This window comes from Haplochromis burtoni, unplaced genomic scaffold (assembly GCF_018398535.1).
Source record: "Haplochromis burtoni strain Fernald_Lab_line unplaced genomic scaffold, NCSU_Asbu1 Contig_54, whole genome shotgun sequence".
Lineage (NCBI taxonomy): Eukaryota > Metazoa > Chordata > Actinopteri > Cichliformes > Cichlidae > Haplochromis > Haplochromis burtoni.
In genome coordinates, this window is record NW_024582415.1 from 431,071 (window position 1) to 457,582 (window position 26,512).

Genomic DNA, 26,512 nt, shown 5'->3' on the forward strand with positions numbered 1-26,512 from the left:
TGTGTGTGTGTGTGTGTGTGTTTTTATAAATGAGATCCTCACCCGAGGGGGGGGTTCGGAAATGCCTATGACAAGTTATGACAGCGTATGAGTACACTGACTGTGTGCTTGGCTCGTGTGTTTGCAGAGTAAAAAAGAGCTTTTCAGGTCCTTTGAATGCAGCTTCTGTCCGTGCGTGAATGCTCTCCGCGGGCCTCGAGTGTGTATTTATGTCCACACATGTCAGTGTGTCGTACTGTGGTGTAAAGATGACGTTCAGATGCAGCGGGATACTGGAGTTACTGCTGTGCATTACAGCAAGAGCCTGGTAGCCCGTGGCTCTCTTTGTGTTTAGTGGAAACTCTGAGATGCTGGTTATTCTCAGCTGCACGTGTTTTTTCCGTGCAGTTGTAGATTTTCTGTATTACAGACCTCGTCCGTCTGTTGTGGTGATTTTATTGCCTCTGCCAGATCCATTTGGTCTTCACATTACACTCCCTCAGCGCTCTCTTACAGCTGTTTGGTTTCTGCCTCTGTTTTTGACCTTTTGCTTTTCGATGTTTTATTGTAGGCCTGAAGCTTAACTTAACTTGTGAATTATTCGGTTAGTCAAATAATAGAAAGTCAGTTGGTGATTTTTTGGATTAGTTCAATTATTTATACTGTTTTTCAAATAAAATATTTCTGGTAAAACTCTGGGCAGCCTACATATTGCAGCTGCAGGAGCAGCTTGGCCATGAAGCTCCTGGTACACAGTTTCTGTGCTGATGTTAATGCCAGAGGAGGCCGAGTTGCTGTGGCTCCTAAACAATTTTACTTTGCAATAAAATTCCACAATCAGCTGTAAGTCTATGAGGGAAGAAGTGTCGCACAAACTGACCTCCTGTTATAACGCCATGCTGGAATTCAGTTTGGTCTTTAGAGCGACCCATTCTTTCACATACATGTTTGTCAAGGCAATCCATGTGGCTAAGGTCCTTGATTTTATACACCTGTGAAAAGGGATTAAAAACACTTGAATTCAAAGATTTTCACGGCTGTTTCTAACAATACTTTTGGCTCCTTCCTTATTACCAAAGGAATCGCCACACATAATGAATCCCCATATTTGATTTGGCACAGATTTTTCACCAGATCCTCTTCCTGACACAACCCTCACATTTATCTCGGCTTGGGTTCGGCACCAGCTCGTGACCCCTGCACCTGGGTTTGTGTCTTCCGCCTGGTCTCGAACCAGGATCTTTCACATGTAAGGCGAATGTGTTAATCACTACACATCATGCACATCGCTTTACTGGAGCTAATTTTAAATGTTGTATTTACTGCTGGGTAACTGATGAAGCCCCTTAAGCCATATTGGCTTACACATGACAGTGTGTTATAAAAAGACACAGAATAACCCAAGCAGCAACTTCACTGATAAAATAACTCATATATTGCTGTTTATAAGTCCATGGCTGAGAGGAACCCAACATATAAGATGCACGCAAAGCTGCACCAGCTTTCAGGAATTACTCAAACTTGAAATAATTGCTTACAAATCTGAACACAAATATGGGATCCTGAGAAAAAGCAAACCAAACAGGGAGAAAGAGCAGCCATACACTGGGTAAACTAACGGTACTAAACTAAAAAAATAATACCAAAATTAAGACGAAGAAGAATTAAGCTTAGTGGATTTAGATTATCCTGATTGCGACACAAAATGGGAATTTTGGGAAATTAAACAAGCATTTGTTTTTTATACTTTTACATGACCAAGCAGATAAATAATTTATCAAGACAATAATTATTTTCACGACCGATGAATCTGCCAAGAATTTTTCCTACATTGCAGAAACACATCTGTGTTTCATCTCTGGGCTGATGATGAGACTTACAGCTCAGATACCAGCAGATGTCACAACACACCTGACAGCTGCCCTATGATGAGATAAAGTGCAACATAAACACACTGAACACCTCTGTCTCCTTTTCTTTGTGTTCCAGGAGAAACAGTATGTGGGCTTTGCAACTCTGCCTAACCAGGTCCACAGGAAGTCTGTGAAGAAAGGCTTCGACTTCACGCTGATGGTGGCAGGTGCGTTTCAAGCTGAATCTTGCCTATTTACACTCAGCTGCCTATTTAATAGGCACACTAAACTAAAACCAATTTAGGCATATAATTCCCATGGACCAGTTTTTGTTTGAGTTGTTTTTAGAGCCATTTAGCTGTTTCTAATATTTTGCCTATCCTCATTGATAAAGTCATCATGGCAGATGGATTTATTGCAGCACTACATTAGTAAATTGGCAGCTGAGTTCATTTTATTAATATCTCACAATTAAATATACACACAGGATAACTATCTGCGTGTCTGTGCGTGTGTTTGTGTTTGACCTGCAGGAGAGTCCGGTATGGGAAAATCCACTCTTGTTAACAGCCTGTTCCTCACAGACCTCTACAAAGACAGGAAGCTACTGAACGCTGAGGGTGAGTCCTTGGTCTCTTTATTATCTCTGCGCAGCAGTCATAATGAATCCACTGCTTGCTGAATACTTAATGCAACTTCACAAAGCCCCACCTTTAATTCCCCATGTGTGTTAATTTCTTTTAATTAATCTTAGTTTTTTTTATTGGGTGCAACAACAACATATGAATGTGACAGACTTAACTTTTGGTGACATCTGTCACAAAATATAGAGACCACGTTTCCCAGTCAAATGTTCAATTCAATTCAATTCAATTCAATTTTCTTTATATAGCGCCAAATCACAACAAAAGTCACCTCAAGGCGCTTTTGTTGTGATTGATATGTGTGGATAGATAAAAAAAAAAAAATCAAAAGCTAAAGAACAACAAGTTCAAACAAATCCAAACGACCTGAACGAGAGAGAATGATTGCTAAGGTCGTTTCCCTGATCCAAGAAGCCACCAAAACCTGGACGTAGCTATAGAGGCTGAGGGACCATAACACAACCCCAGCAGACGGTGGAAAGTGAGGTAGCATTAACCAACCAGATGGAGTAGTTTAGAAATAAATAAAACACAAAGCGATCTCTAGATGAAGCCTACAAGCTGTTCTACTTAACAGCGGCCAAAGAAATAAAGTCCTAAGCTTGCTGGCCTGTCTCTTCAACATAAAACTATAGTAGTGAGTAGCACCCCTAAACGTAGTGTGTCTAACAAAGTGTTTAAATGTGTCAACAATTACTTCCTCTCCCTGTCTCAGATGGACTCACACAGGTCAGTTACATTACTCACGCTTAGCAGCAATCAGTCAGCAGACCACAAACTCTGGGTACTCTAAGTTATATACAAGCGTCCCAGTGATGAGTAACCTCTCCCTAATCTAATGCCAGCAGGACAAACTTCACACAAGGGAACACAGCTGAATGAGTGCCAGCTGTTTTAATAGCACCCCAATTATAAGGGTACTCGTGCTCATGCCCATCGTTCCATTTTTGGCTGATTCAGTCTGCTTCGAAAGTGTCCGTGGGAAAAATACTGAACCACCAGTTCCTCTGGATGTGTTCATTGGAGTGTGAATGTTAGTAAGAAAGCATTTACACATAGAAAAATGTGCTTGTGTGAATTTGTGTGTGTGAATGAGACATGTTGTGTAAAGTACTTTAAGTGCTAAAGTATAGTATTTATAGTTTTTAATGAGTTGTTGATCGGCTCTTGTACACTTTCACTGACCTCCCACTTCACTTGTCTTCTCCTCCTCATTGCTGTCACGTTGCAGAACGCATTAATCAAACTGTGGAGATCATCAAACACACCGTGGACATCGAGGAAAAAGGAGTGAAGCTTAAGCTGACAATTGTGGACACGCCAGGGTTTGGAGATGCTGTGAACAACAATGAATGGTAAACATAAGACTCTCGCTGATCTGCTCGTGTCTGATTCAGACTGCTCGACTGAATTCCCGGGACCTCGCAAGAGCAGCTAATGTGGTCTGCGGTGTCTTTTTTGTCCCAGCTGGAAGCCGATCACAGACTACATAGATCAGCAGTTCGAGCAATATTTCAGGGATGAGAGCGGGTTGAACAGAAAGAACATCCAGGATAACAGAGTCCACTGCTGCCTCTACTTCATCCCTCCGTTTGGGCATGGGTAATAACACACACACACACACACACACACACACACACACACACACACACACACACACACACACACACACACGTGTACACAAAGAAGTCATGATTAAAGCCACAATTTTGAGTCTCCTGCTCTTTCGTTTTCCTTGCTCAGGCTTCGTCCGGTGGACGTTGAGTTTATGAAGGCTCTGCATGAAAAAGTGAACATTATTCCACTCATCGCAAAAGCCGACTGCCTCACGCCCAACGAGATAAAAAAGCTTAAAGACAGAGTGAGTCAAGGAGCTCCGCAGCAAAATCAAGATGTTTGCTTTGCAGGCTGGTGAATGAAATATGATCTCTCTCTCTCGTGTGTGTGTGTCGTGTGTGTGTTGTGCTGTGAGTCTGTGTGTGTGTGTGTGTTTGTGTGTGTGTGTTTGTGTGTGTGTGTGTTGTGTGTGTTTGTGTGTGTGGTGTGTGTGTGTGTGTTTGTGTATGGGTTGTGTGTGTGTCTGTGTGTGTGTGTAGATAAGAGAGGAAATAGACAAGTTTGGGATCAAAGTGTACCAGTTCCCTGAATGCGACTCTGACGAGGATGAGGAGTTTAAACAGCTGGACAAAGAGCTGAAGGTGAGTCTGGGGACTCACATACCTGTGAGCTACTGACTTGCTGTACCTGTGGCTACAGATTCAGATCATCGTACTTCTTATTTAACAAATGCATGGAGAAAAAAATGCAAACCATATGGCTATCATCCATGCAGAGTGGAGCAGACCACCAGGCTCATACACCAGCAGTGGTTTCAGTGAATAGTGTAGAAGGGTAACCTTTTATTGAATTATTACCTCTATTTGAACTTTATAGTATAAAACAAACATGAGGTCTTTCCAGATCTGTCAACACACTGTCACAGTCTTCCTTAATACATGGATTATGCTCAGTTAGCATTTGGTATGTCACTTTCTCAGGTCAGGTGTGGAAAACTAAACAAACTTCTTGTTCTCTGGAAGATTATTTAATCCAGTTAAAAACTCTGGGAAAATAACTCGAAGGTATTTGCCTCTAAACCTTGGACCTGCATTGCATTCAGTGGAAGTGAATGGAGTTTTGTTTTTCCTCCTTAAAGCAGCTAAAAGGCTAAGCTGCATCAGAATGTATATCTCAACTCCTCTGGATAATCTGCACTTGTTAAGCTGGCAGGTTGGAAGTGCTTGTGAAAGCTGCTCACAGCAATGTTTTGTGCCTTTGTTTTTAATAAACTGTAACCATTAAAAGAGGTCGTATTAAATGATTCAAACAAGGACACAGGAGCACATTTCAACATGATGGAAAGTGATAAAAGCTTTTTTGTGAAGAAAATGGAGATGGATCTAGAGATGCTGCCAGACGTTGAAGTGGGTGTGATAGTTGGATGGCGTTTTGGAAAGCTGAGCAAAACCTGTGATACAGAGAAGCCTTCAGCTGGCAGAAAGTATCTGAACTAAATGATATATATGGTGTATGGATAAAGTTCAAAGACAAATTTATTAAAAGGACCTTTCTTCTCCTTTCTTCCACCATGTTGTAATATGGTTCAAAGTTCAGTCTTAAACAACCCATTTTAGCTCCCTTACCTTTAAGACCATCCTCCCGTTAAGCCAGCTTATCTCTGATTGGCTGCCCCTCACAAGCACATGTTTAATACACACGTTTACAGCTTGAAATATCCTCTATTACTGACATAATACACAGCCAAGAGTAGAAAAAACATCTGAAACAGGGTGTTTTAAGGAGTCTGAAGCTTGGATTACTTGCACATATACTAAATGAAAATAAGGAAAAACACACCTAATCTCCTTTCAAATGTGAGTTCATTAACCTAAATGTACCTGCATGGCTTAATGGCATGAGGCCCAAGTGTGTTGCTGTGGAATTTTGGGCTCCTAACCATTTACTGTCCTTTTAAATGAAAGTACAGCAGCGGCTCAGGGGAGATAGGTGCGGGCTTGGAGCATGAACGCACCGATCAGCTGAGAAAGTCAGTGGAGAGAAAATAAACAGCTAACAGTCTTTTACCTGTCTCAACAAATAAAGTCACAGTTGTCTTGAGCAGCTCAGGGGTCTTTTGTGAGCGTGTATAACTCTGTCAGTGTGTACCAGCATGCTCAGACAGCTTTCTCGGAGCAGAGAGGGGTTGAAATAACAACCTTTCCTCGCGTCTCCTTCTGCAGGAGTGCACCCCGTTCGCTGTGATTGGCAGTAACACAGTGGTGGAAGCTCGTGGACAAAGAGTGAGGGGAAGGCTGTACCCCTGGGGGATCGTCGAAGGTATGCACACTCGAATATTCCACGTCTGTTCAGCTTTATTCAGCCTGAATGTAAATTGAAATAGTTTGCATGTCTTGACTGGATTAATAAAGTTAATGATGCGTATTTCTTTGCGCAGTGGAAAACCAATCGCACTGTGACTTTGTGAAACTGAGGAACATGCTGATTCGTTCCCACATGCACGACCTCAAAGACGTAACCTGCGACGTCCACTATGAAAACTACAGAGCGCAGTGCATACAGGAGATGACCAGGTACGTGAGGAATGAAAGCGTGAGCACGTGCAAACGTGTAGCAAACAACTTCAATAGATGCTGATGTTTTCTCTCCATTTTCTTCATCTCTCAGTAAACTGGCTCAGGACAACCGTATGGAGAGCCCGATCCCCATCCTACCGCTGTCCACTCCAGATGTGGACACTGAGAAACTGATCAAAATGAAAGATGAGGAGGTACCAAGCAACTTTTGTTGTTGTTTTTTAAAAAAATATATATGATTAAACACAAACTGTTATGACTTGTAATTGCATATATGTGCGCCATAATAAGATTTAACATGTTACAATTTTGTTGGATTCTGTTGAGGATGTGAAAATGTCTCAGACACACAAAGAACCAAAATGCCAGCAAAATATTTAAAATGACAGTTTTTAATCTGCTCTCCTCTCTGTCTCCAGCTGAAGAGGATGCAGGAGATGCTGAACAAGATGCAGCAGCAGATGCACGACAAAGAGCAGTGATGTGCCGCAGCGCCACCTGCTGCTTATCTCCCTAACGACAGTGAGACCTCCAGACTTTGAACATGGTTATCAAGCGTTAGTGGCAACTCTGGCTGTACATTAATCTTCAGTTTGGTGCTTTTGTATAGTTTGTTTGCCTGGAGGGTGTTTTTTTTTCCTCTGAAACTATCCAATCTCCCACTTTGAGCCCCTCGCTGTGGTCCTAACATATAAGATATAAACACATAATTTAATAATCAGTGTATCTAATTTATAAATGCAGTGCTAAACTTTTTGGATTTAATGTCAGGGTGTTTGCTGCGACATATTTTGTAATGAAACGTAGGTTCTTGGTGATGTTTAGATTTTTGAACATGGATATTGTTTTTTATTATGCGCTGGTGTGTTTCGGTGTGTGAATGATCATTACATTTTCTTTAATATTACCTTTAATATTACCAGGTATCCATCCATAAAACTCCTTTAAAAGGTACCACAGTGAATTTACATCTACTAAAATCTGATTTTAGCTCTTCTTCATTTGCTCAAAAATACATTTGTTTGGCATTTATTTGCATACGGCCGGTGAAAATCTTCTGCTCCTCTTCCAGCATTTTGTTAATGTGTCGAATGAGCTGAAAATGCTCTTCTTGTCGGTGGCTACAATGAATGGCGAGCCTCTGAGATACCGAGAGTCTGTGCAGTGCAGGGTGCATGTGCAAGCATGTTGTCATTACTCATATCCGCTAAATGCTGCTGTGGGCCTATTTTTACTGCTTTTTAGCCGATGCCCTGTTGTTGAATTTGATGGATCGTGGCCTACAGGATGCTTTGTTACCACTACAGGATCAGTAACGAGGAGCCACTACTTTGTGCTTCTGTTTAAATATCTCTTCTTGGACGTGAATTATGCCACCAAAGTTGTGTGTCCACAGTATGACAGAGCGTGTGTGTAGGTGTGTGTGTAGTCTCTGATACTGATGAGCTGTACATATTTTTGCCTGAAGGCTGTGAGCTCAGTCTGTGTCCCATTTACAAAGGTGTGACAAATAAACCCCAGTTTGTCGTCAGTCTGGCCTCGCCGCTTCAGTGTTGTTTTTTAGGAGACTCGCACGATATCCTCATTCACGTCCTCACGTCAGAGTCCGAGCAGCAGTACTCAGAACTGAAGCTGCTGCAAGGACTTGATCTGCTGATTCATATTTATCTCCTGCAGCCATTCTTCCTCTGCACTGCGCACGGCATCTTCTTCCTGCTGGGCAGCCCAGAAATACACAAGCAGATATGGGAGGAGAGAAATATCTCAGAAGAGCTCAGTTATTATATTATTATTTTATTATTAAGTGTCACAGTGGAAAATAAGGGTGTTTTAATAAAGGTAAAAGCACTCGTTATTGTGATAATGTTGAATGCTTGTGGTGACAGAGTGAATTTTAGCTGCTTTAGTCAGCTCAGTAGCATGAAATGTCTTTTCTTAACCTAAAATAATTCAAAAGAATTCACAATCTAATCATTTGTTTGTTAATTGTGTTTTGTCGTACTGATTTGTATCTGCAAACTAATTGGAGTAAAATTGCAATTTGCTTCTCCGAAGGGCTGTATGAACATAAAATAGAAGTATCCAAGATCACTACAACTTCCTCAGATTTGTTTTTAAGCATATAAACACCCCAAAGTCAAACTGGGGTTTCACTGCTCAGAGAGACTACAACAAGCGCGAGACTTACATCTCAGAATCTACACGCCTCAGTTAGCATGTCAATGTTGAAGTTCATGACAGTACAATTAGAAAAAGACTGAACGAGCATGGTCTTGGTTGGAAGGGCTGCCAGGAGAAAGCCTCTTCTCTCAGGAAAGAACGTGGCACAGCTCAGATGTGCAAAGCTGCATCCGAACAAATGACAAGTTCTCGGTGATGGAGGTGTGATGATTTAGGCTTGGTTTGCAGCCACGGGACCTGGGCACTTTGCACTCATTGAGTCAGTCATGAACTCCTCTTAATATCAAAAGTACTCTAGAGTTGAACTGAAGCTTGGCTGAAAATGGGTCATACGACAGAAGAATAAAGGTGTTGTAAAGGTGCAGTGAAAGTCCAGAAATGCTGTGGGAGCTAAGAAAGATGTGCATAAACGAACGCTCTATGAACTGAAACTGTGTTGTAAAGAAGAGTGGGCCAAAATTCCTCAACAACACTGAGTCCTACGAATATCTTTATTTGCACATGACTGTACGTAACCGCTGTCAGACAGTTTAAAACAGAAGAAAGAAAATATGTTTTTGATTTTTCAGCATTTTTGTGCTCCTTATTGGCTCCTTATGGAATATTTAATATTAGACTTAATACATGCCATGTCTGGCGTGCATTAAGACACAAAAACTATAAAATTATAAAAGTAGATTATAAAGAATTGTACACTTCAAATCATTACACATATTTAATACATGTTTGTAGTTTGCTATACAGAACTAGGAAGAGTCTAGAGGGTCGTGGGGTGGAGTGAAAACAAGTCATTAAAAACTTTATTGTCCTCACATTAAATTCTCCATTTATGTCATGATGGGGAAAAAATTGTCACGGTCTGGGTGTGTGGCTGTAAAATTCCGCTGAAGGTCTGGACCTCCCTGGCATCCACCTTACAGCCTCCCTCACCTGAAGCTGATTGAAGCAATTAGGTTGGAGATTTAAGCTGCTTGCTGACACTGCTTCCTCGCCATTTCATCAACTAGCCTATATACTCCTGGGAATTCCATCACACTGAACAACTCATCTTGGAAATCTGGTTAACCCGCCTGCTTTCAGAATCATCTCCTTGCCTCACCTGCCTGCCCTTACACCACCACGGGACCTTCACCGCTCAGGACAGCTGACACACACCACCAAACCCACCCGGACCACACCACCTCTCCTTCAACGCTTCCATCTCCCACTTGCACATGCGTACCTAATCACCAGCCAGCTGCCGTTGCTTTCTTGGGCCTGTCTCCTTGCTTTATCCCTCTCTCCTGGCCAAGACCCTCACGCCCCATGTGTCAAGCCTTAAGCCAAGTGCCATTGTAAACATCATCCTTGTGCTAGTTAATAAAACTTTGTTAAACCCTTTCCTCAGCCTCCGCTTTGGGTTCTCTGCATGTGGGTTTGATCTCTGGTACTCAGCCTCCGGCCGTTTTGTGACAAAAAAATTTCTAGCCTCATGTGATCTCAATAAAAGGCCGACAATCGATTACTGTGTGAAAATACTCAAACTTTAAAAATAAAGAAAATCTTTAATTAGTATAAACAGCTCTTTTTAGAACTTTATTAGGATTTAAATCATCAAAACATAGCGGGTGGCATGTTTTCCACGTTGGTGTGCATGTTCTGTGCGTGCATGTGCACAGGCGTGTGCATGCCTGAGCTCATAATTTGACAGCGGTCTTTATCAGTGAGAGCCAGCTGGCAGTAGCACACACTCTGAGAGCAACTGTAAAAAACAGAGTCATCTCCCGAAGACGCGACGCACTGAAGGTAAAAGACTCTCCTCAGACCTTGTTTAGACTTTTCAGGTCTGCTGTGACATCATCAGTTTAATTTATTCCTCTTAAAGTTTAAGTTGATAGTTGATGTAATTACTGTGTTCTGTTTTCATTTACTCTGCAGTGTAATGTACTTAGTATAAATGTGTGAAAACAGCAATAGGGTTGTGCAGCTTGTCATCAGCAGGGAGGTGTTTCCTGTCAATGTCAATGCAATTGACTAAAATTATCCAAAATTAATAATTTATCCTGTAAAACATACAATATTTGTTATTTATGAGTCCACATGATGACCTCATTATTACCATATTCTAAACATATGTGGTCATTTTGTATTGTTTATGTGTTAAATTTGTTTAAATAAATTATGACGTAGTTTTAGATCATGGATACATCACATGCAGTTTTACATGTTTAATTTTATAAAGTCTGCATGAAATTTACTGCTAATGTCATATTAATCAGGACAAACTGCTCAAACAATGTATGATCAAATACAAAGCAGATACTGTGACCAGTAAAATGAAAACACCTGCACACATGAATGCATTTTTAGCTACAACAACACAAAACTGCAGCCTCACAACAGAACCGAGACTTTGTGTTTTCTGATCATTTACGTTGAGATATGAGTTTGCAGTGGACACTTGTTTGTGACACACAAACAATGACAGGCAGAGGTAACTCTAGTTTTCGAATCATTATCTCAAAATGTTGAGTTCCTTCTGAGTAAGATCGAGTTTTTAAGACGCAATTTCAAGATATTTAAACCAAAACCTTCCGCACTCGATCCACGCCTCGTTTCTGTTACCTTGTGTCCTTTCCTGATTTTCTCTTCACCGATTGGCTCCTGTTTTCTTTTGTCTTTTAACTGAACTCAGTTTGCACACATTATACAAGGACTACACTCCTCCATGGGGCAGCAACTCAGAGTTTTTTCGGTTCATGTGCGTCTCCTTGTGCAGTTAAATAACCTTTGGTCTGAAGTAAAATAAACCATAAGTACTGATTGCTGACTCTGTTTTTGCTGATAATCCTTTTCTTTGAACCTCCAAATTACATAGATGTTATATAGAAAAAAACCCATAAGCTCATGTATGTCTGATTTTTTCCCTCTGGCACTGGTGTGGGCATCAGATCTAAAGATCCATCATCAGTCCAGCCCTTTAGATCTGAGCAGCTCTTATGCATGCTTTACTGCCTTAAGTTAGAAGAGTTTATCTTTTTGCACAATGTGGATTTTTGACTTTGTTTTATGTCAGCGCATGATGAGTTTTGCATAAACACACTAATGATCTTCATGGATTCAATAATATACAGGGAAGAGATTGTTTCACACGATACATACAAAGGGCAGTTTTACAGTTCACCTCACTCTAATTAACCCTTGATTCCTCCTCTCTCCTCTGCAGTGATTAGGAACCATGAAGGAGTTTCTGCTCATGTGTCTGCTCCTCTTGTTTGGAGGTCAAAGGTCCTCCGCCTGTCCCCATCTCTGCTCCTGTCACGGCAGCCAGGTGGACTGCAGCAGCAGATCTCTCACAGCTTCTTCGCTGCCTTCCAGTTTCTCTGCTGGGACCTCCGAGCTCCGTCTCCACAATAACCTGCTGACCACCCTCCCTAACGGGCTCCTGGACGATCTGACCTCCCTCCGCTCCGTCTCTCTTCACGGTAACCCCTGGGCGTGTGACTGCGGCGTCCTCTATCTGCGAGCCTGGCTGCTGCGCCAACCTGCTGGCAGCACATCACACGTGGGCGTCAACTGCAGCTCCCCACCCAAACTGAGAGGTCGGCTGGTGGCGTATTTAACTGAGCAGGAGGTGCTGGACTCCTGCCACTACTGGTACTGTGACCTGGCTTTGGCCTCGCAGGTGTGTCTGCTTGTATTTGTGGTCGTGCAGGCGGCCCTGCTCGTGGCTCTCGTCTTCTTCCTCAAGAGGTTCGAGAAGGTGTCTAAAGAAGCAAAGAGAATAACAGAGGAGAGCTTTAACCCCGCGGATGGTCAGAGGGAGAACGAGTACATGCCTTTAAAGCCATGATGTGCGAAGGGCTGATCAGCATTTGAACACCAGGGATGAAACCTCTGTCACTGTGATTTTAAGTTTAGGTGTCAAGTTGAAGGAGTAACCTGAAAATAAATATATTCAGATATGTAGAAACATAAATATATTAAACACACCAAGTTTCAGCTTCGTTTCAGGAGAGAACTCGTGAGGAAGATTTTAGATCTGAAAGGCTTGGATACAGTTTTCCCCCTTTAATTTGTCACATGTCTAGTTGCAGACCACAGTAGACCACTGTAAAATGAACTAAACAAAAACAAAGATTATTTTATCTGAGAGTAAATAAACTAACGTGTTAATAATATCATTGTGTTTGCTCTTTACACATATCTGATCAAATGATGTACGAAACCTGATTTATCTACAAAATGTTATTTAAAAATCATATTTTATGATTTTTAAATAAAATAATAATCCATGTGTTGTTATTATCTGGATTTAAGCATAATTGAAGACCAAATGAAGGGCAGATATGTTGTTTGTATCTGTTTAGGGCAATTTCAAGTTGTTTATTCTTTTGAGCTTTATTTTAGGGCAAATCTCATGATGTCTTTTGCCATTTTGCATTCATACATTGTGTAATTTGTAAGAAAACAAAGCAAAAGAAATTATTCTGATTGATGTTTTGTCATATTTGTGTAACTTTTAAGCACAAAACAAATGGTTTGATTAAATTTTTTTCTAATTGTTTCAAAACATTGTACACTTTTTTCACAATTGTATTACAAATTTCATTGCTTCCTTAGCATCCTTATTTATTAAACCAACCCTCTACATGTCCTCTGTCATTACATACATGAACCTCCTCTGAGGTTTTCCGTTTTTCCTCATGCCTGGCTCCATCTTCAGCATCTTTTGTCCAGTATATCCACTATCCCCCCTCTGAATATGTCCAAACCATCTCAGTCATATCTCTCTAACCCTTGTCTCATAATCTCTCAACCTGAGTTGTTCCATCTCTTGTGTTTTTCTCAGTTCCACAGTCTCCAAACCAAAAATCACAGCAGGTCTCACTACCATCTCTTAAACCCTCCCTTTCACTCTTGTTGCTATCCTTCTTTGACAAATACCCCCTGAAACTAGCCTTCACTCTGCGATCTCAACAGAGTCCTCATACACGTCCTGTTTCTCTCTTGGCACCCATGTTTTCTCTAGAGCCACCAAAATACAGCTTTAAAATGTGCCATCAGAAGAACTTCAAATGTGTTACATCACAATTTGGAAGATTTTTCATTCGTACGTCAAATAAACATCAATCGGACCAAATCATTATCATCAAAATAAGCTTTTCGCCATCTGATATTGGCTGACCCCATAAGACAAAAAGGACCCTTATACGTCATTTAAATGTAAGTATTTTGAGTTGATTAAATAAAAATCAATAAATAAAAAATATTATAGGTTATACAGTTTAGGTTATAAACAATATTTTTAGTTAGGATCACTAAACAACGGGACGTCGAACTTTTTCTATAGCGGAACGTTCCTACGGAGTCAAATTTTAGCGACGGACCGGTTTGGTTGATGAACACTTAAATGTTTACACGTGAGGTTAGTGCACTGCTTCAGTTTTTGGATCCAGGTGTTTAAAGTCAAATGCAGCTGTTCAGATAAGAAGGTTTGTATTTGGAGGTGTTCACAAACTTTTAATCGGTTCTGTTAATAACAATTTTAGGCTAACGATAAAGTTAGCTTGTTAGCTGTCGATGTTTAGCAAGCAGTGTTTCAGACTTTTTTGGTCTTTCTCATTATAACCGGTGGCTTTGGGTTCATAGCTTTTTATTCACTGACCTACAGACTTAAGTTTAAAATGGGAAAACTAAGGAAAAAACACAACTGGAAGGGGCGACAGCAAAGTGACCCTCCGCCATCTGCAGATGAAGAGAAGACAGAAGTTGTTGTGGAACTCAAAGGTAGCAGGAAAACATCAAGAGGAGAAAACATCTTTGACACGTTGCATGTCGTGCATTCTGTGACCCTGACTCTTCTGTTTGTATAAATCAGATGGGTCCATACTGAAAGGTGTAGATGAGAGCAACGCCTTGGTCCTCCCATCCAGCAAATCCAAGAAGAATAAATCCTCGCTGCCACCAATCTCCAAGAAGAAGCCCCTCACCAAGAAGCAGAAGAAGGAGCTGCAGAAGGTCCTGGAGCGCAAGGAGAAGAAAGCTCAGGTTAGGAATCTCCGTACGTTTAGTTCTCTGTGAGGTTTTTCTATTTCATGTCGACATTAATAACTAGACTGATTACTTTAGTGACAGTGATCCATTGTTTCTAAAGTCCTGAAAGAAAGTTAATGATTTGGTTTTTAAAATGATCAAAGTGAAGTCAAAGTTGATCCTGAAGATGTGAAAATGTTTGATTTTCCTCAGTAAAGTGGAGCAGATATGTGTTATGTGCCGATAAGTACTCTGACTCTAGATATAGAAGCTGAGTATTAAGCACAGTACGATATTGTCCTTATATTTACTGTAGCTTGTAGCTTAGCTTGTTCTCTAAAGTAATTTGAGCTATATGCTTGAAAGATTTGAATCAGGCGAAAGTTTGTTGTTATTGTTGTTTTGTTATCAGCACTGAAACATGGATGTTTTTATTGTGTTGTAGTGATATTTTATTATAATAGTGATATTTTATATTACTCCCTGCTCTTTGAGGGCTGAATTTTAACAGTCAAGCTCACATGCCGTTTACATGTTGCTCTCTCTTCTGTCCAGAGAGCAGAGATCCTGGCCAAACTGGCTGAGGTGCAGCTTCCAGAATCCGAACTGAAGCTGCTGTACACCACTTCCAAACTGGGAACAGGAGAAAAGCTCTACCAGGCTAAACGGTAAGAGCACAACACAACGTGTTAATCAAGACGGAGAACATGTGTGATTGTTTCTCGGTGGAGAAGGTGGAGTAAAAGCATCTTGTCTTCTTTTTTTTTATTCAGGTCAGCAGATGAAGTAAAGAATGAAGACTCTGGCCCAAAGATCAGCAGCGTCAGCGGAGCAAACAGGAAGAGAAAATGGGAGGAAGATGATGATGATGAAGAAGAACAAAAGGCAGAAGAGAGCAGTGATGTGGACACATCATCTGATGAGGATGAAGATGAGCAGGAGGATGAAGTTAGTAACACCACAGATATAAGTGAATGTAAGGAAACCAGCTCTGTCTGTCAGGAGACCAAACATGAAGTGAAGGTGGAGCAAGATGGAGAGAAAGAGAAGAAGATTTCAGATCAGGAGAAAGTTCAGAAGAAGCCGTCTGAACCAGCTATTTTCATTCCTGTTGATAGATCACCAGAAGTACAGGTGAGCACCTGAGACCGTAAAAGCATCCTGCAAACTAGAACTTAGAAAGGTGTTTTTGTGCATTTTCATCAATTCTGCATTACGATGATGCTGCAGGAGGCTCGTCTAAAGCTGCCCGTTCTGGCAGAGGAGCAGGTCATCATGGAGGCCGTGAGAGAAAATCCCAGTATCGTCATCTGTGGAGAGACGGGGAGTGGAAAAACCACTCAGGTGCCTCAGTTTCTGTATGAAGCCGGCTATGCCAGGTAGTTTGTCCAGTTTATGGCGTTGCCTTTGTAAATGTTTCATTGGAGGAAAAAATGTGTGTGTAGTTCGCGTCATCCTGCTCACTCTTGATTCCTGCAGTGGCGGGAGGATGATCGGCATCACAGAGCCGAGGAGAGTAGCAGCAGTGAGCATGTCCCACAGAGTGGCCAAAGAGATGAACCTGCCCACACAGTAAATTAACCATTCTGTGTTCAGAGTAATTAAAAAAAACAAAAAACATACAGTTTAAAAGTCTAAGTTTGTGTTGTTAATTATATGTTTGTGTGTCTGTTATCAGGGTTGTGTCGTACCAGATTCGATACGAAGGGAACGTGACGAGTGACACAAAGATAAAGTTCATGACAGACGGCGTTCTGCTGAAGGAGATTCAGAAGGTATCATCTGCTTTCTACTGGGTCACCTAATAAATAATATGACAACAGGATGGAGGTGGAGGATCAGCCAGGTGGATGACTCGGCCTTTTTCATTTTTCGCAAACGATTTCATCAATTTTGACCAGTTAAATCAGTTCTAATGAGGAAAGTTAATGCCTCACTTCCATGTTATGTGTATTAACCAGTAGTAACAAATAGTTTTTGAATTGTGTTCTGAATTAAAGGTCAAAAAATATTTGCAGTAAATTCTAAAGTTATTTTCTGCCATCTTTGAAGAAGCAGTAAAGGGATAAACGAGCATGGATTTAGTGTTACTTCAATTGTCTCCAGTTTTGTCACAGACTATTTTGTGTTGCAGGATTTTCTGCTCCAGAAATACAGCGCAATCATCATCGACGAAGCACACGAAAGGAGCGTCTACACCGACATCCTCATCGGATTATTGTCTCGTATCGTGCCCCTCAGGAACAAGGTGGGAATATCTTAACGTTTCCAATTTACAGGAAAAAAAGGGGGTTGTTTCTATAAAAACCTCTCTGTTTCTCCTCCGTCTGTCTGCAGAAAGGTATGCCTATGAAGCTCCTGATCATGTCCGCTACTCTGCGGGTTGAAGACTTCACAGAAAACCAGCGGCTGTTTCGGACGCCTCCTCCCGTCATCAAGGTGGATGCTCGTCAGTTCCCGGTAACTATCCACTTCAACAAACGCACCCCGCTGGAGGATTACACTGGAGAGGCTTTTCACAAGACCTGCAAAATCCACCGGATGCTGCCTCCAGGTAGGTTTTAGAGTTTATATTTATTTACTACAGAAAGCGGTGAACAAAGAGGGGGATTTTGATGAAAGTAAAACTGAGGATATGGGTGATGGGGCGCCTCTTTAAGGGGCTGACCATGCGACTCACGTAAGGCCATCTCAAAGCCCTGGGTTCAAATCTACCCAAGGTGGTTTTCTGTATTTGCCTGTAAAAATGACTTGTGGTGAGTCTCATTCGGGTAAACTGCAGTTAGAGTTCAGTCTTTCCACAGATACAGTCTCCACTTCTTTTATAACATGTTTTGCATTTTAGGTGGTATCCTGGTGTTTCTGACTGGTCAGGCTGAAGTTCACAGTCTCTGCAGAAGACTGAGGAAAGCTTTCCCCTTCAGGAAGGGTGACACAGCTACAGGTGAGCGGTCGGCCTCCTCAAACTCTGACGTATATCTGAGCTGGGACTGTGGTTCTGTGTATTTACTTGAGTTTTGTATCCAGCTGAAGATGAGGAAGCCGAAACCTCAGAGGCAATGAGGAAGTTCAAAAAGGCCAAACAGAAGAAGACTGTTGTAAGTCAGCTTTTTAAAAAATATATTCTGTCCACCTCAGTCCTCAACAGATATTGAAAAGAAGTGTTTTAACTGTTGTCTCCAGTCTCTACCCCGAATCGACTTGGATAACTACTCCGCCCTGCCAGTGGATGAAGGTGATGAGGACAGAGAGGCAGGGATCGGAGACGAGGAGGATGGAGACTCCGATCTTGACCTTGGAGATGATCCTGCTGATGCAGGTAAGCCATTCTGAATAAATCTCCAGTCCAGGTGGATGCGTTTCAGATGAGCAACATTACAAATTCTGCCCTGTTTCCTCTCCGTAGAGGAAAAGGCGGACGCGTCCATACCGCTCTATGTCCTCCCACTCTACTCTCTGCTGGCCCCAGAGCAGCAGGCTAAGGTGAGATTAATATCTTATCACAGAACAAACTGATAAAAAAAAAAATCATACATGACAAGAGAAGTGCCGGTGCTTGTGCGATAAAGTAAAATAAACGTTTTGGTTTTGCTTCTGATCAGTCAGACTCATCATAAAACAATACTTTAAAGAAATCTTTACTTCCCAGCAGATTTCTGTAGTTTTATTTTGAACTGAGTTTAAAATTTAAAGTCTAAACTTTCTGATTTAAAGTGCATGCCACTATAATTTCTAATAGCAGCCACTCAGTAGCTTCTGCTTTTAGTAAATAGCCATCACAGTTTTATTTATAGTGTAGGGATAAGTGCTTTTTGCTCATTTGGTTTATGTGCAAAATGAAGGGTTTAGGAAAACTAAAAGCTCCAGTTTACTGACTTTTCTAAACAAAATGTAGCTTTATACACCCTTTGAGTTCTTTTTCAGACTTTTTTTCAGTAGTTTTGGAGTCACATGATGCTTTTATGATGACATCATGTATATGCGTTCTTTTTTGGCTGCAGGTGTTCAGGCCTCCTCCTCCCGGCACTCGTCTTTGCGTCATCGCCACCAACGTGGCAGAGACGTCTTTGACCATTCCGGGGATCAAGTATGTGGTGGACTGCGGTCGAGTTAAGAAGCGTTTCTACGACAAAGTGACCGGAGTGTCATCCTTTAAAGTCACATGGACCTCACAGGCTTCAGCCAATCAGAGGGCTGGCAGAGCGGGACGAACCGAGCCAGGACACTGCTACCGGTCAGTGCTGTTAAACTACGTAACCCTAAAACCCTAATTAGAGAGGGTTGTTTTGTTTTTTGAGGGGTTTTTTTTACACAACAAGGATTTTCACCACAGTTTCTCCTTGTTTCTGCAGGTTGTACTCCTCTGCAGTGTTTGGAGACTTCGCTTTGTTCTCAGAGGCGGAGATCACTCGCAGGCCTGTGGAGGACCTGGTTTTACAAATGAAAGATCTCAACATAGAAAAAGTCAGTAAAATCTGAAATGCTGTCTTAAAGGGGAACAAAATTGTGATAGCAGGGTTTTAACCAGAGTCATATTTTGTGTTTTCTGCAGGTGGTCAATTTTCCTTTTCCCACACCTCCCTCTACTGAGGTTCTTGTTGCAGCAGAGCAGTTATTAGTGTCGCTGGGAGCTCTGGAAGAGCCTCCGTGTACTGGAAGGTAATTTTTTTACTGTTCCATTTAAGTGTAATTGATGAGTCCTTTTTTCTTAGAACACAAAATATATTTATTAAAAGGGTGGTTTTACTTCAAAGATGGCTCCTGCATAGAGACATGGAAAAAATTTAAATGAAATCTATACTGGGCAGAATCCTGCAGGTATTGATATTGTACTTTTCAGTTTACTTTCATGCGTTTTAGCTCCTAGCTGGTGGCTAGCCTTCACTGTCTAGAGCAGGTGTAGTGAGTCATAATGTTGTTTAAATGGACACTTGAGCATTATCAGGATTTCTGCTTTAATAAAAGCATAAAATTCAGTTTAATTCAGTTTTATTTAAATCAAATCACAACAACCGTCGCCTCAAGAAACTCTAAATTGTAAGGAAAAGCCTGTGTGTATATTGTGAGAGAAAACCCCAACAATCACACAACCACCTTATAGCAAGCGCTTGGCAACAGTGGGAAAGAAAAACTCCCTTTTAACAGGAAGAAACACTACAGTTTAGAAAAAGTGAAAAGGTATAAAACAGTCTTGTGCAAACATGTAAACTGTTTATTTCTTATAAGGTTGAAAGACATGCAGCGAGCGAAGCTGAGCTGTCCCATCACCCCTCTGGGCAGAGCGATGGCGTCGTTCCCCGTGGCGCCGCGTTACGCTAAAATGTTAGCGCTCGGGAAGCAGCAGGATTGTCTGCCATACGTCATCGCTGTGGTAGCAGCCATGACAGTTCGGGAAATTTTTGAAGACCTCGACAGGTGAGAAAAGTGTAAAAATTGATGCTTTGGAGGAGTAGATCACCACATATAGATGAGACTAACTTTAAATGTTGGATGAAATCTTGAAATACCCTTCAAGCTCAGTCTGTTTTCGAGCCGTATATATATGATTTTTTAATTTATTTTTAATAGCTATAATTTTTTTTCCTTTTCCTCTGTTTCTCTCCTCAGACCTGCTCGTAGTGAAGATGAGAGCTCCAAGCTCAACCAACGTCGAGCTCGGCTGACCCAAATGAGGAGGTTGTGGGCTGGGCAAGGAGCCTCGCTCCTGCTGGGGGACCTCATGATTATGCTGGGTGAGCTTACTCTTTGTTCAAGTTGCACTAGTGGTCAGTATTGTACAACAGTGTTTTAGGCAGTCTGTTAGATTGCATGCTTAGTGTGTTGTATGGCTCCAAAACCATAAATTTCTTCCAGGTTTTAGCAACAAGCCGAATTTTGAGGTGAAGCTGAAACAGCAGGAGGCTCTTCATTAGAATAATTTTTACAGAGACAGATTTAACTGGGGTCCATGAAGCCTTTTAAAAAAAAAATTGTACTGCTTGAATATATTACATATGTTAATAACTTGCATTCCTGTGTCTCCAGGTGCTGTTGGTGCTTGTGAATTTGCTGGCTGCACTCCCAGGTTTTGTGAGAACAGTGGGCTGAGGTATAAAGCTATGGTGGAGATCAGAAAGCTCAGAGGACAACTTACCAATGCAGGTACATGCACACAGCAAACTCAGATAATCAACATGTCTGCCTCTGAAACACAGCTGCAAGTCATTTTTCTTCCCTCCTCCCAGTGAACGCTGTGTGTCCAGAGGTGGGGGTCTTTGTGGATCCCAAGATGACTCCACCGACGGAGCACCAGGTGGTTTGCTTGCGGCAGATTGTTCTGGCAGGTCTCGGAGACCATCTTGCGAGGCGTGCCCAGGGAGAGGATTTGGTGGACCCGAAATGGAAGAATGCATACAAGGTCTGTAATTGAACATTAGAAGTATATACTGTGTTATGGGTCTCTTCACATCCTCATCTTTATCCATTTTTGCTCATAGACACCTCTTATGGATGAGCCGGTGTTCATTCATCCAAATTCTGCGTTGTTCAAAACGCTGCCAGAGTTTGTGGTCTACCAGGAGGTCATGGAGACCAGCAAGATGTACATGAGAGGTAAATGAGACTGAAAGGGAATAAAATCACATGTGTCCTCTTAATTCATGTAGAACTGACCGCCCGGATGTGTCTGATTCCTACATGTGTGTGACAACTTTTTATAGTTGAATATATAAAAGGGACTACCTTGTGATTAAAAGGTTGTTACTGCATGAATCTGCAGGTCCATCTTTTATAGTCTGTGGCACAGTCCTGATTGTATGGCTGCTTACATGCTTGTTTTTAATCATTTTTACCTATTTTCTAAATATCTTCCTTCTTTAATCCCAAATTAAAGGACAATAAAGTGGCGCTGGGTTACTGAAACAAGATTTGCAGACTGATGCCTTTCCTTTATTCCTGTCAGGTGTTTCAGCTGTTGAAGCAGAGTGGGTCCCACAGTTTCTCCCGCAGTACTGTCACTTTAGCTCTCCGCTAGAGTCACCATCCCCGTGGTTCTGTTCTTCTACCGGCACCGTCAGATGCCACCGTTCAAGCACCTTCTGTGAGTTCTCCACAGCCGAGCACTAGCGCTGAAACCTCTTTCTGCCTACAGTGGATTAACTGCTGTGTTCCTCCTGTAGTCCGTGTGGGTTGGCAGTTGCCTGCAGTGGAGATGGAGTATCCAGAGGGCCTGGAGCGCTACAAGCTGTTTGCCAAGTTTCTTCTGGAGGGACAGGTACTGGTTTTTGTTTATCCTGAGCAATCCTTCCTGTAGTTCATCCATCCATTTTCTTCCGCTTATCCGGGGCCGGGTCGCGAGGGCAGCAGCCTAAGTAGAGAAGCCAGACATCTCCCCCGCCACCTCCTCCAGCTTATCCGGCGGAACACCAAGGCGTTCCCAGGCTAGCCGAGAGATATAATCTCTCCTGGTTCTGCCCTGTTTCGTCCTCCTGGTGGGACATGCTTTACTCTGAACCCCTCCCAGATGGCTGAACTCCTCAGCATATCTCTAAGAGGGAGGCCGGCCACCCTTCTAAGAAAGCTAATTTCTGCCGCTTGTATCCACAATCTCGTTCTTTCAGTCACTACCCAAAGTTTGTGATCATAGGTGAGGATAGGGACGTAAATCCATTTGGTTTGCATAATTATCCTTGTGACAAACAGTAATAGATCAATTAAAAACACGGGAAACCTTGCAAGAGCTGCACAATTACAGTTTTTCTCAAATGTTAAAACACAAAAGTCAATCCTGTAACCCAAATGACCAGTAGTCTAAACACATTTACCAAATGTAGCCACCATATTCCAGTACCATAAACACATGTCACATGAAGACACAATTCACAAAACACAACCCTCTGTACTCATAAATCTAAACACATTTTTCCTTGCTAAAACACATGTTGCAAAACAACTCTGCTCATATTCTCAAATGAAAGCCCATGTGATGCAAAATGCTTGCCACAGTCACCAATCTTTGAACACAGGGAACACACCTGGCGTCATTCACTACACACAATGACTCAAAATTGAAGACACTTGTTGCTAATGCTGTACTCACATGTAAAAGCAAGTTCAGAGTGCACAGTATGCTGAAGATTCCAAACAAACACAATGGATGAAGGCAGAGTCAGGGGAAGAGGAATTTGATGCAGAGGAGGGAGAAGAGCTGGCCCTGGAAGAAGAGGAGCAGGCCAATGAGGAAGAGGAGTTCAAATGAGAGGAGGAAGAGGAGCGACCAACGAGGAAGAGGAGAAGGCCAAGATGGGAGAGGAGAAGGTCCAGGAGGGAGAGCAAGACAACCTCACACCATCATTACGGACGAGATGCGAGCAACAGCTCAGCGACATGATGCCGCACAGTGATTGTGGTGTGTGTGTGGTGTGAATAACGTAAATAAAAAAACTTCACACCCTGTTCATGTTTTCAAGATTACTGTTGTGTGCAATAGATTCTGTTTTTGCATTGAGTTGTGTTACAGTAGTGTACGTACATGCAAGATTTTCTATAGATTTATACTACTCATATGAAACTCACAAATCTAAATGCCTAATCCTCTGCAGAGATCTACGACGATCCGTTACTGTATAGTTTCTAAAATATGCATTGGCAGTTATGAAACAAAGAACCTTCTCACAAATTGAGCATTGTGTTTTCAATTGTTTTGCTGTAGTGTGTAATGCTGTGTATAGTGTTTACAGTTTTGACAGCTTGAGCTGCTCTCTTGGTGTGGGAGTTTGAGTTTTGCAGTGGGAAGGTGTGGTTGTGTTTATGTAGCTTTAGAGAAGGGTGTTGTGTTTGGACATTGGGGGACCTGGTGGTAACGTTTGTGACATGTGTTTTAGCATTTGAGGAAAAACTGTAATAAACCTGACAGGAGCAGTTATCTCACTCACTGTAATGTGTACTTTGTATGGTTAACAGGTTTGTCCTGCACTAAAGAAACACAGCAGTCACCTGCTCTCAAACCCCTCCATCATGCTGAAAACATGGGCAAAGTAAGTTGGTGCTCTCACACACTTTTAATCCCTTTTTACTGCATTTCTTAATTCATTTACTCCATAAACCAGCGCATCTCGAGGAGTTTTTTTTTTCCTCTTACTGTCATGTCTTTGCTGTTTTTAGGTTGCAGCCCAGGACAGAGGCTTTCCTGGGAGTACTGGTGTCAAAGAAAGTTGACTGCAGAGATGCACTCCACTCTGTCTGGAAGACTGAAGAGAAATGTAAGCATTAATGTTGTTAGTTTGCTTCTGATTTGGTTAGTTGTTTTGTCATCTAATTGTAGAAATTTTTTTCTCCTCCTCCAGTTCTGCTTACTGCATACTGCCAGTGGTTACCTGAATCTGTGCACCAGGAAGTAGCTAAAAGTTGGCCTCCTCTATAAAAGCCTGCGTCTAAACAACCGAGATAATACAACAGACTCTTGACCGGAGACATCACATGGAGCTACATTTTGGCAGAGCCTAAATCTTTTGACTGTGGTGTCTGTTTTTTATGGTTAATCAAAGGGTGTTTACAATATCACAACACTGCCTTAGTATTAGTTTTATATTTTATTTACTGTACCACTTGTAAAGAAGATATACAGGCACAGTTGAAATGTCTTTTAACTTGTAATCAGTGTGCTGCTGTTTATGTATGTCTGATTTGGTCTTCATAAGACTTATAAACACTGACTGTGAGAGGCTGGCATTTGACCTTTTTTCATGCTTATTAATACGTGTGCTTGAAGGTTAAAGGTCAACTGAACCAATTTTGCACTGTATGGCATTTTATTTGTCATGAGGATTATTACCAGCTTATGAAGAAAATAAGACTTGATGTCAGCTTGGGCTACTCTAACTCTAGGATGGAGTCAGAGTCAACAAACTGTTAAAGCAAGTGGATGTTTACTGGGTGGGAGTGGTTGAAAATGAAAGCTCTGAATAAGCTGTGTTAAATAACTTGGAAAAAAAGAGCACTACCAGGGGTGGATCTAGAAGGGTGGCGTGGGGTGGCATGTGCCACCCTAAAATGTTCCCTTGCCACCTTAACTGCCACCCTAGTTTTGTATATGACAGTGTTTATTAAAATAAGACAACATTAACACGTTGAGCCTAGCTACAGTTAACCCTGAATATAAATTCTAAAACTGAATATATTGCATAGTGTTACCCTCCTCCCACTCACCATTAACAAATGGTTCAGCCCAAAGTGCAGACCGGCTTTTTTTCTTGTTGTCAGTAGGAAGCGATGCCTATGACTGTGCCAGAGCACATTTTAAATCAACACCATGGGCATTTCAGATTTTACACAAAAAAAAAACCCAGTGTGAAACTTAATAATAATAATAATAATGGATTGGATTTATATAGCGCTTTCCAAGGCACCCAAAGCGCTTTACAATACCACTATTCATTCACTCTCACATTCATACACTGGTGGAGGCAAGCTACAGTTGTAGCCACAGCTGCCCTGGGGCAGACTGACAGAAGCAGGCTGCCATATCGCGCCATCGGCCCCTCTGGCCAACACCAGTAGGCGTAGGGTAAAGTGTCTTGCCCAAGGACACAACGACCAGGACAGAGAGCCCAGGGATCGAACCGGCGACTTCCGTTACAGATGCGTCTTTCTGGATTTTATACTATTGAGCTACATATTTATTAATTATGCAGGCTATACAGTACATAAATGGTAAATGGCCTGTATTTGTATAGCGCTTTTACTAGTCCCGCCTAGGGACCCCAAAGCGCTTTACACACCCAGTCATCCACCCATTCACACACTGGTGGAGGCAAGCTACAGTTGTAGCCACAGCTGCCCTGGGGCAGACTGACAGAAGCGAGGCTGCCATATCGCGCCATCGGCCCTTCTGGCCAACACCAGTAGGCGGTAGGTGAAGTGTCTTGCCCAAGGACACAACGACCGAGACTGTCCGAGCCGGGGCTCGAACCAGCAACCTTCCGATTACAAGGCGAACTCCCAACTCTTGAGCCACGGTCGTCCCACATAACATCAAAATTCGCATATTTTATGTAATGGAAATCTTCAACTATGTGGGCTACAGAAAATAATTAAGTTATAGACGATATTTATATGAAATATATGTATACTTAGTGCATTTGAATCATTTTAACCATATGTAACACCTGCATATGTTTTTTAAAGGCTTTGATTTTGCCACCCCATTTGATTTCCATGCTACCCTAACAAAATTTCTCTCACTCTGAGTGCTACAGATGTGATGTTTGCTTAGAGAGTGTTGATGGAGAAGTATAAAGAAGGTCAGGAGTTGCATTGTGTCAGTTGTGCATTGTGTGTGTGGAGCGAGAGAAAGCATAAGGAACTGTAGTCAGGTATACCAGAAAACTACGTGAGGGTGGAGCAGGACATGTATGAAGGCAGTGAGACAGTTTTGAAGGTCTTTGTAATAGTTACAAAGTAGCACAGGGACAGAGCCGGAGGGAGAAAGAGAGCCAGGGACAACAATCATCCACAACTATTTTCAGTTATGGATGATAAAGGATTCAGAAAGTTTATTCATGCATGCCCATATATGCATGCCCATTGAGAGCATCCTCACTGGATGCATCACCACCTGGTATGGCAACAGCACCGCCTACAACCGCAAAGCTCTCCAGCGAGTAGTGCGGTGCTCTGAACGGATAATTGGAGGTGAGCTTCCCTCCCTCCAAGACATCTACAGGAAGCG

At 42.0% G+C, this 26,512-nt stretch overlaps 3 protein-coding genes across 4 annotated transcripts in view; all 3 read left to right on the plus strand.

Annotated features, from left to right (window-relative positions):
* sept5a (septin 5a) overlaps nt 1–8,140 on the plus strand; it is a 23,050-nt gene extending 14,910 nt beyond the window's left edge. For both annotated transcript variants that reach the window (XM_042220718.1, XM_042220717.1), the window contains 10 exons: nt 1,969–2,059; nt 2,366–2,452; nt 3,708–3,831; nt 3,944–4,078; nt 4,220–4,337; nt 4,573–4,674; nt 6,256–6,352; nt 6,471–6,606; nt 6,701–6,803; nt 7,029–8,140. In XM_042220718.1, the coding sequence (XP_042076652.1) occupies nt 1,969–2,059; nt 2,366–2,452; nt 3,708–3,831; nt 3,944–4,078; nt 4,220–4,337; nt 4,573–4,674; nt 6,256–6,352; nt 6,471–6,606; nt 6,701–6,803; nt 7,029–7,091 (1,056 nt within the window). In that variant the 3' untranslated portion in view covers nt 7,092–8,140. The remainder of the gene's footprint in view (nt 1–1,968; nt 2,060–2,365; nt 2,453–3,707; nt 3,832–3,943; nt 4,079–4,219; nt 4,338–4,572; nt 4,675–6,255; nt 6,353–6,470; nt 6,607–6,700; nt 6,804–7,028) is intronic.
* A 2,253-nt stretch (nt 8,141–10,393) lies between these two features.
* gp1bb (glycoprotein Ib platelet subunit beta) lies at nt 10,394–13,300 on the plus strand. Its single transcript, XM_005924383.3, has 2 exons — nt 10,394–10,575; nt 11,996–13,300. The coding sequence occupies exon 2, from the start codon at nt 12,008–12,010 to the stop codon at nt 12,620–12,622; it is 615 nt and encodes a 204-aa protein (XP_005924445.1). The 5' UTR covers nt 10,394–10,575; nt 11,996–12,007; the 3' UTR covers nt 12,623–13,300.
* An 843-nt stretch (nt 13,301–14,143) lies between these two features.
* dhx37 (DEAH (Asp-Glu-Ala-His) box polypeptide 37) lies at nt 14,144–24,768 on the plus strand. Its single transcript, XM_005924384.3, has 27 exons — nt 14,144–14,264; nt 14,444–14,559; nt 14,651–14,820; nt 15,361–15,473; nt 15,579–15,939; nt 16,036–16,184; nt 16,285–16,377; nt 16,484–16,580; nt 16,940–17,053; nt 17,143–17,359; nt 17,651–17,749; nt 17,833–17,903; nt 17,989–18,124; nt 18,212–18,288; nt 18,807–19,039; nt 19,158–19,269; nt 19,358–19,464; nt 20,032–20,220; nt 20,413–20,537; nt 20,830–20,946; nt 21,030–21,202; nt 21,282–21,396; nt 21,746–21,883; nt 21,963–22,057; nt 23,746–23,819; nt 23,947–24,044; nt 24,129–24,768. The coding sequence occupies exons 2-27, from the start codon at nt 14,457–14,459 to the stop codon at nt 24,203–24,205; spliced, it is 3,453 nt and encodes a 1,150-aa protein (XP_005924446.1). The 5' UTR covers nt 14,144–14,264; nt 14,444–14,456; the 3' UTR covers nt 24,206–24,768.
* Nucleotides 24,769–26,512: the final 1,744 nt, after the last annotated feature.

Coding starts and splice junctions, on each gene's coding strand:
- gp1bb (XM_005924383.3), top strand. CDS start 12,008: ATGAAGGAGTTTCTGCTCATGTGTCTGCTCCTCTTGTTTGGAGGTCAA.
- dhx37 (XM_005924384.3), top strand. CDS start 14,457: ATGGGAAAACTAAGGAAAAAACACAACTGGAAGGGGCGACAGCAAAGT. Junction 19,465..20,031: donor GAGCCTCCGTGTACTGGAAG/GTAATTTTTTTA, acceptor ATTTCTTATAAG/GTTGAAAGACATGCAGCGAG. Junction 21,397..21,745: donor CAGCAAGATGTACATGAGAG/GTAAATGAGACT, acceptor TATTCCTGTCAG/GTGTTTCAGCTGTTGAAGCA.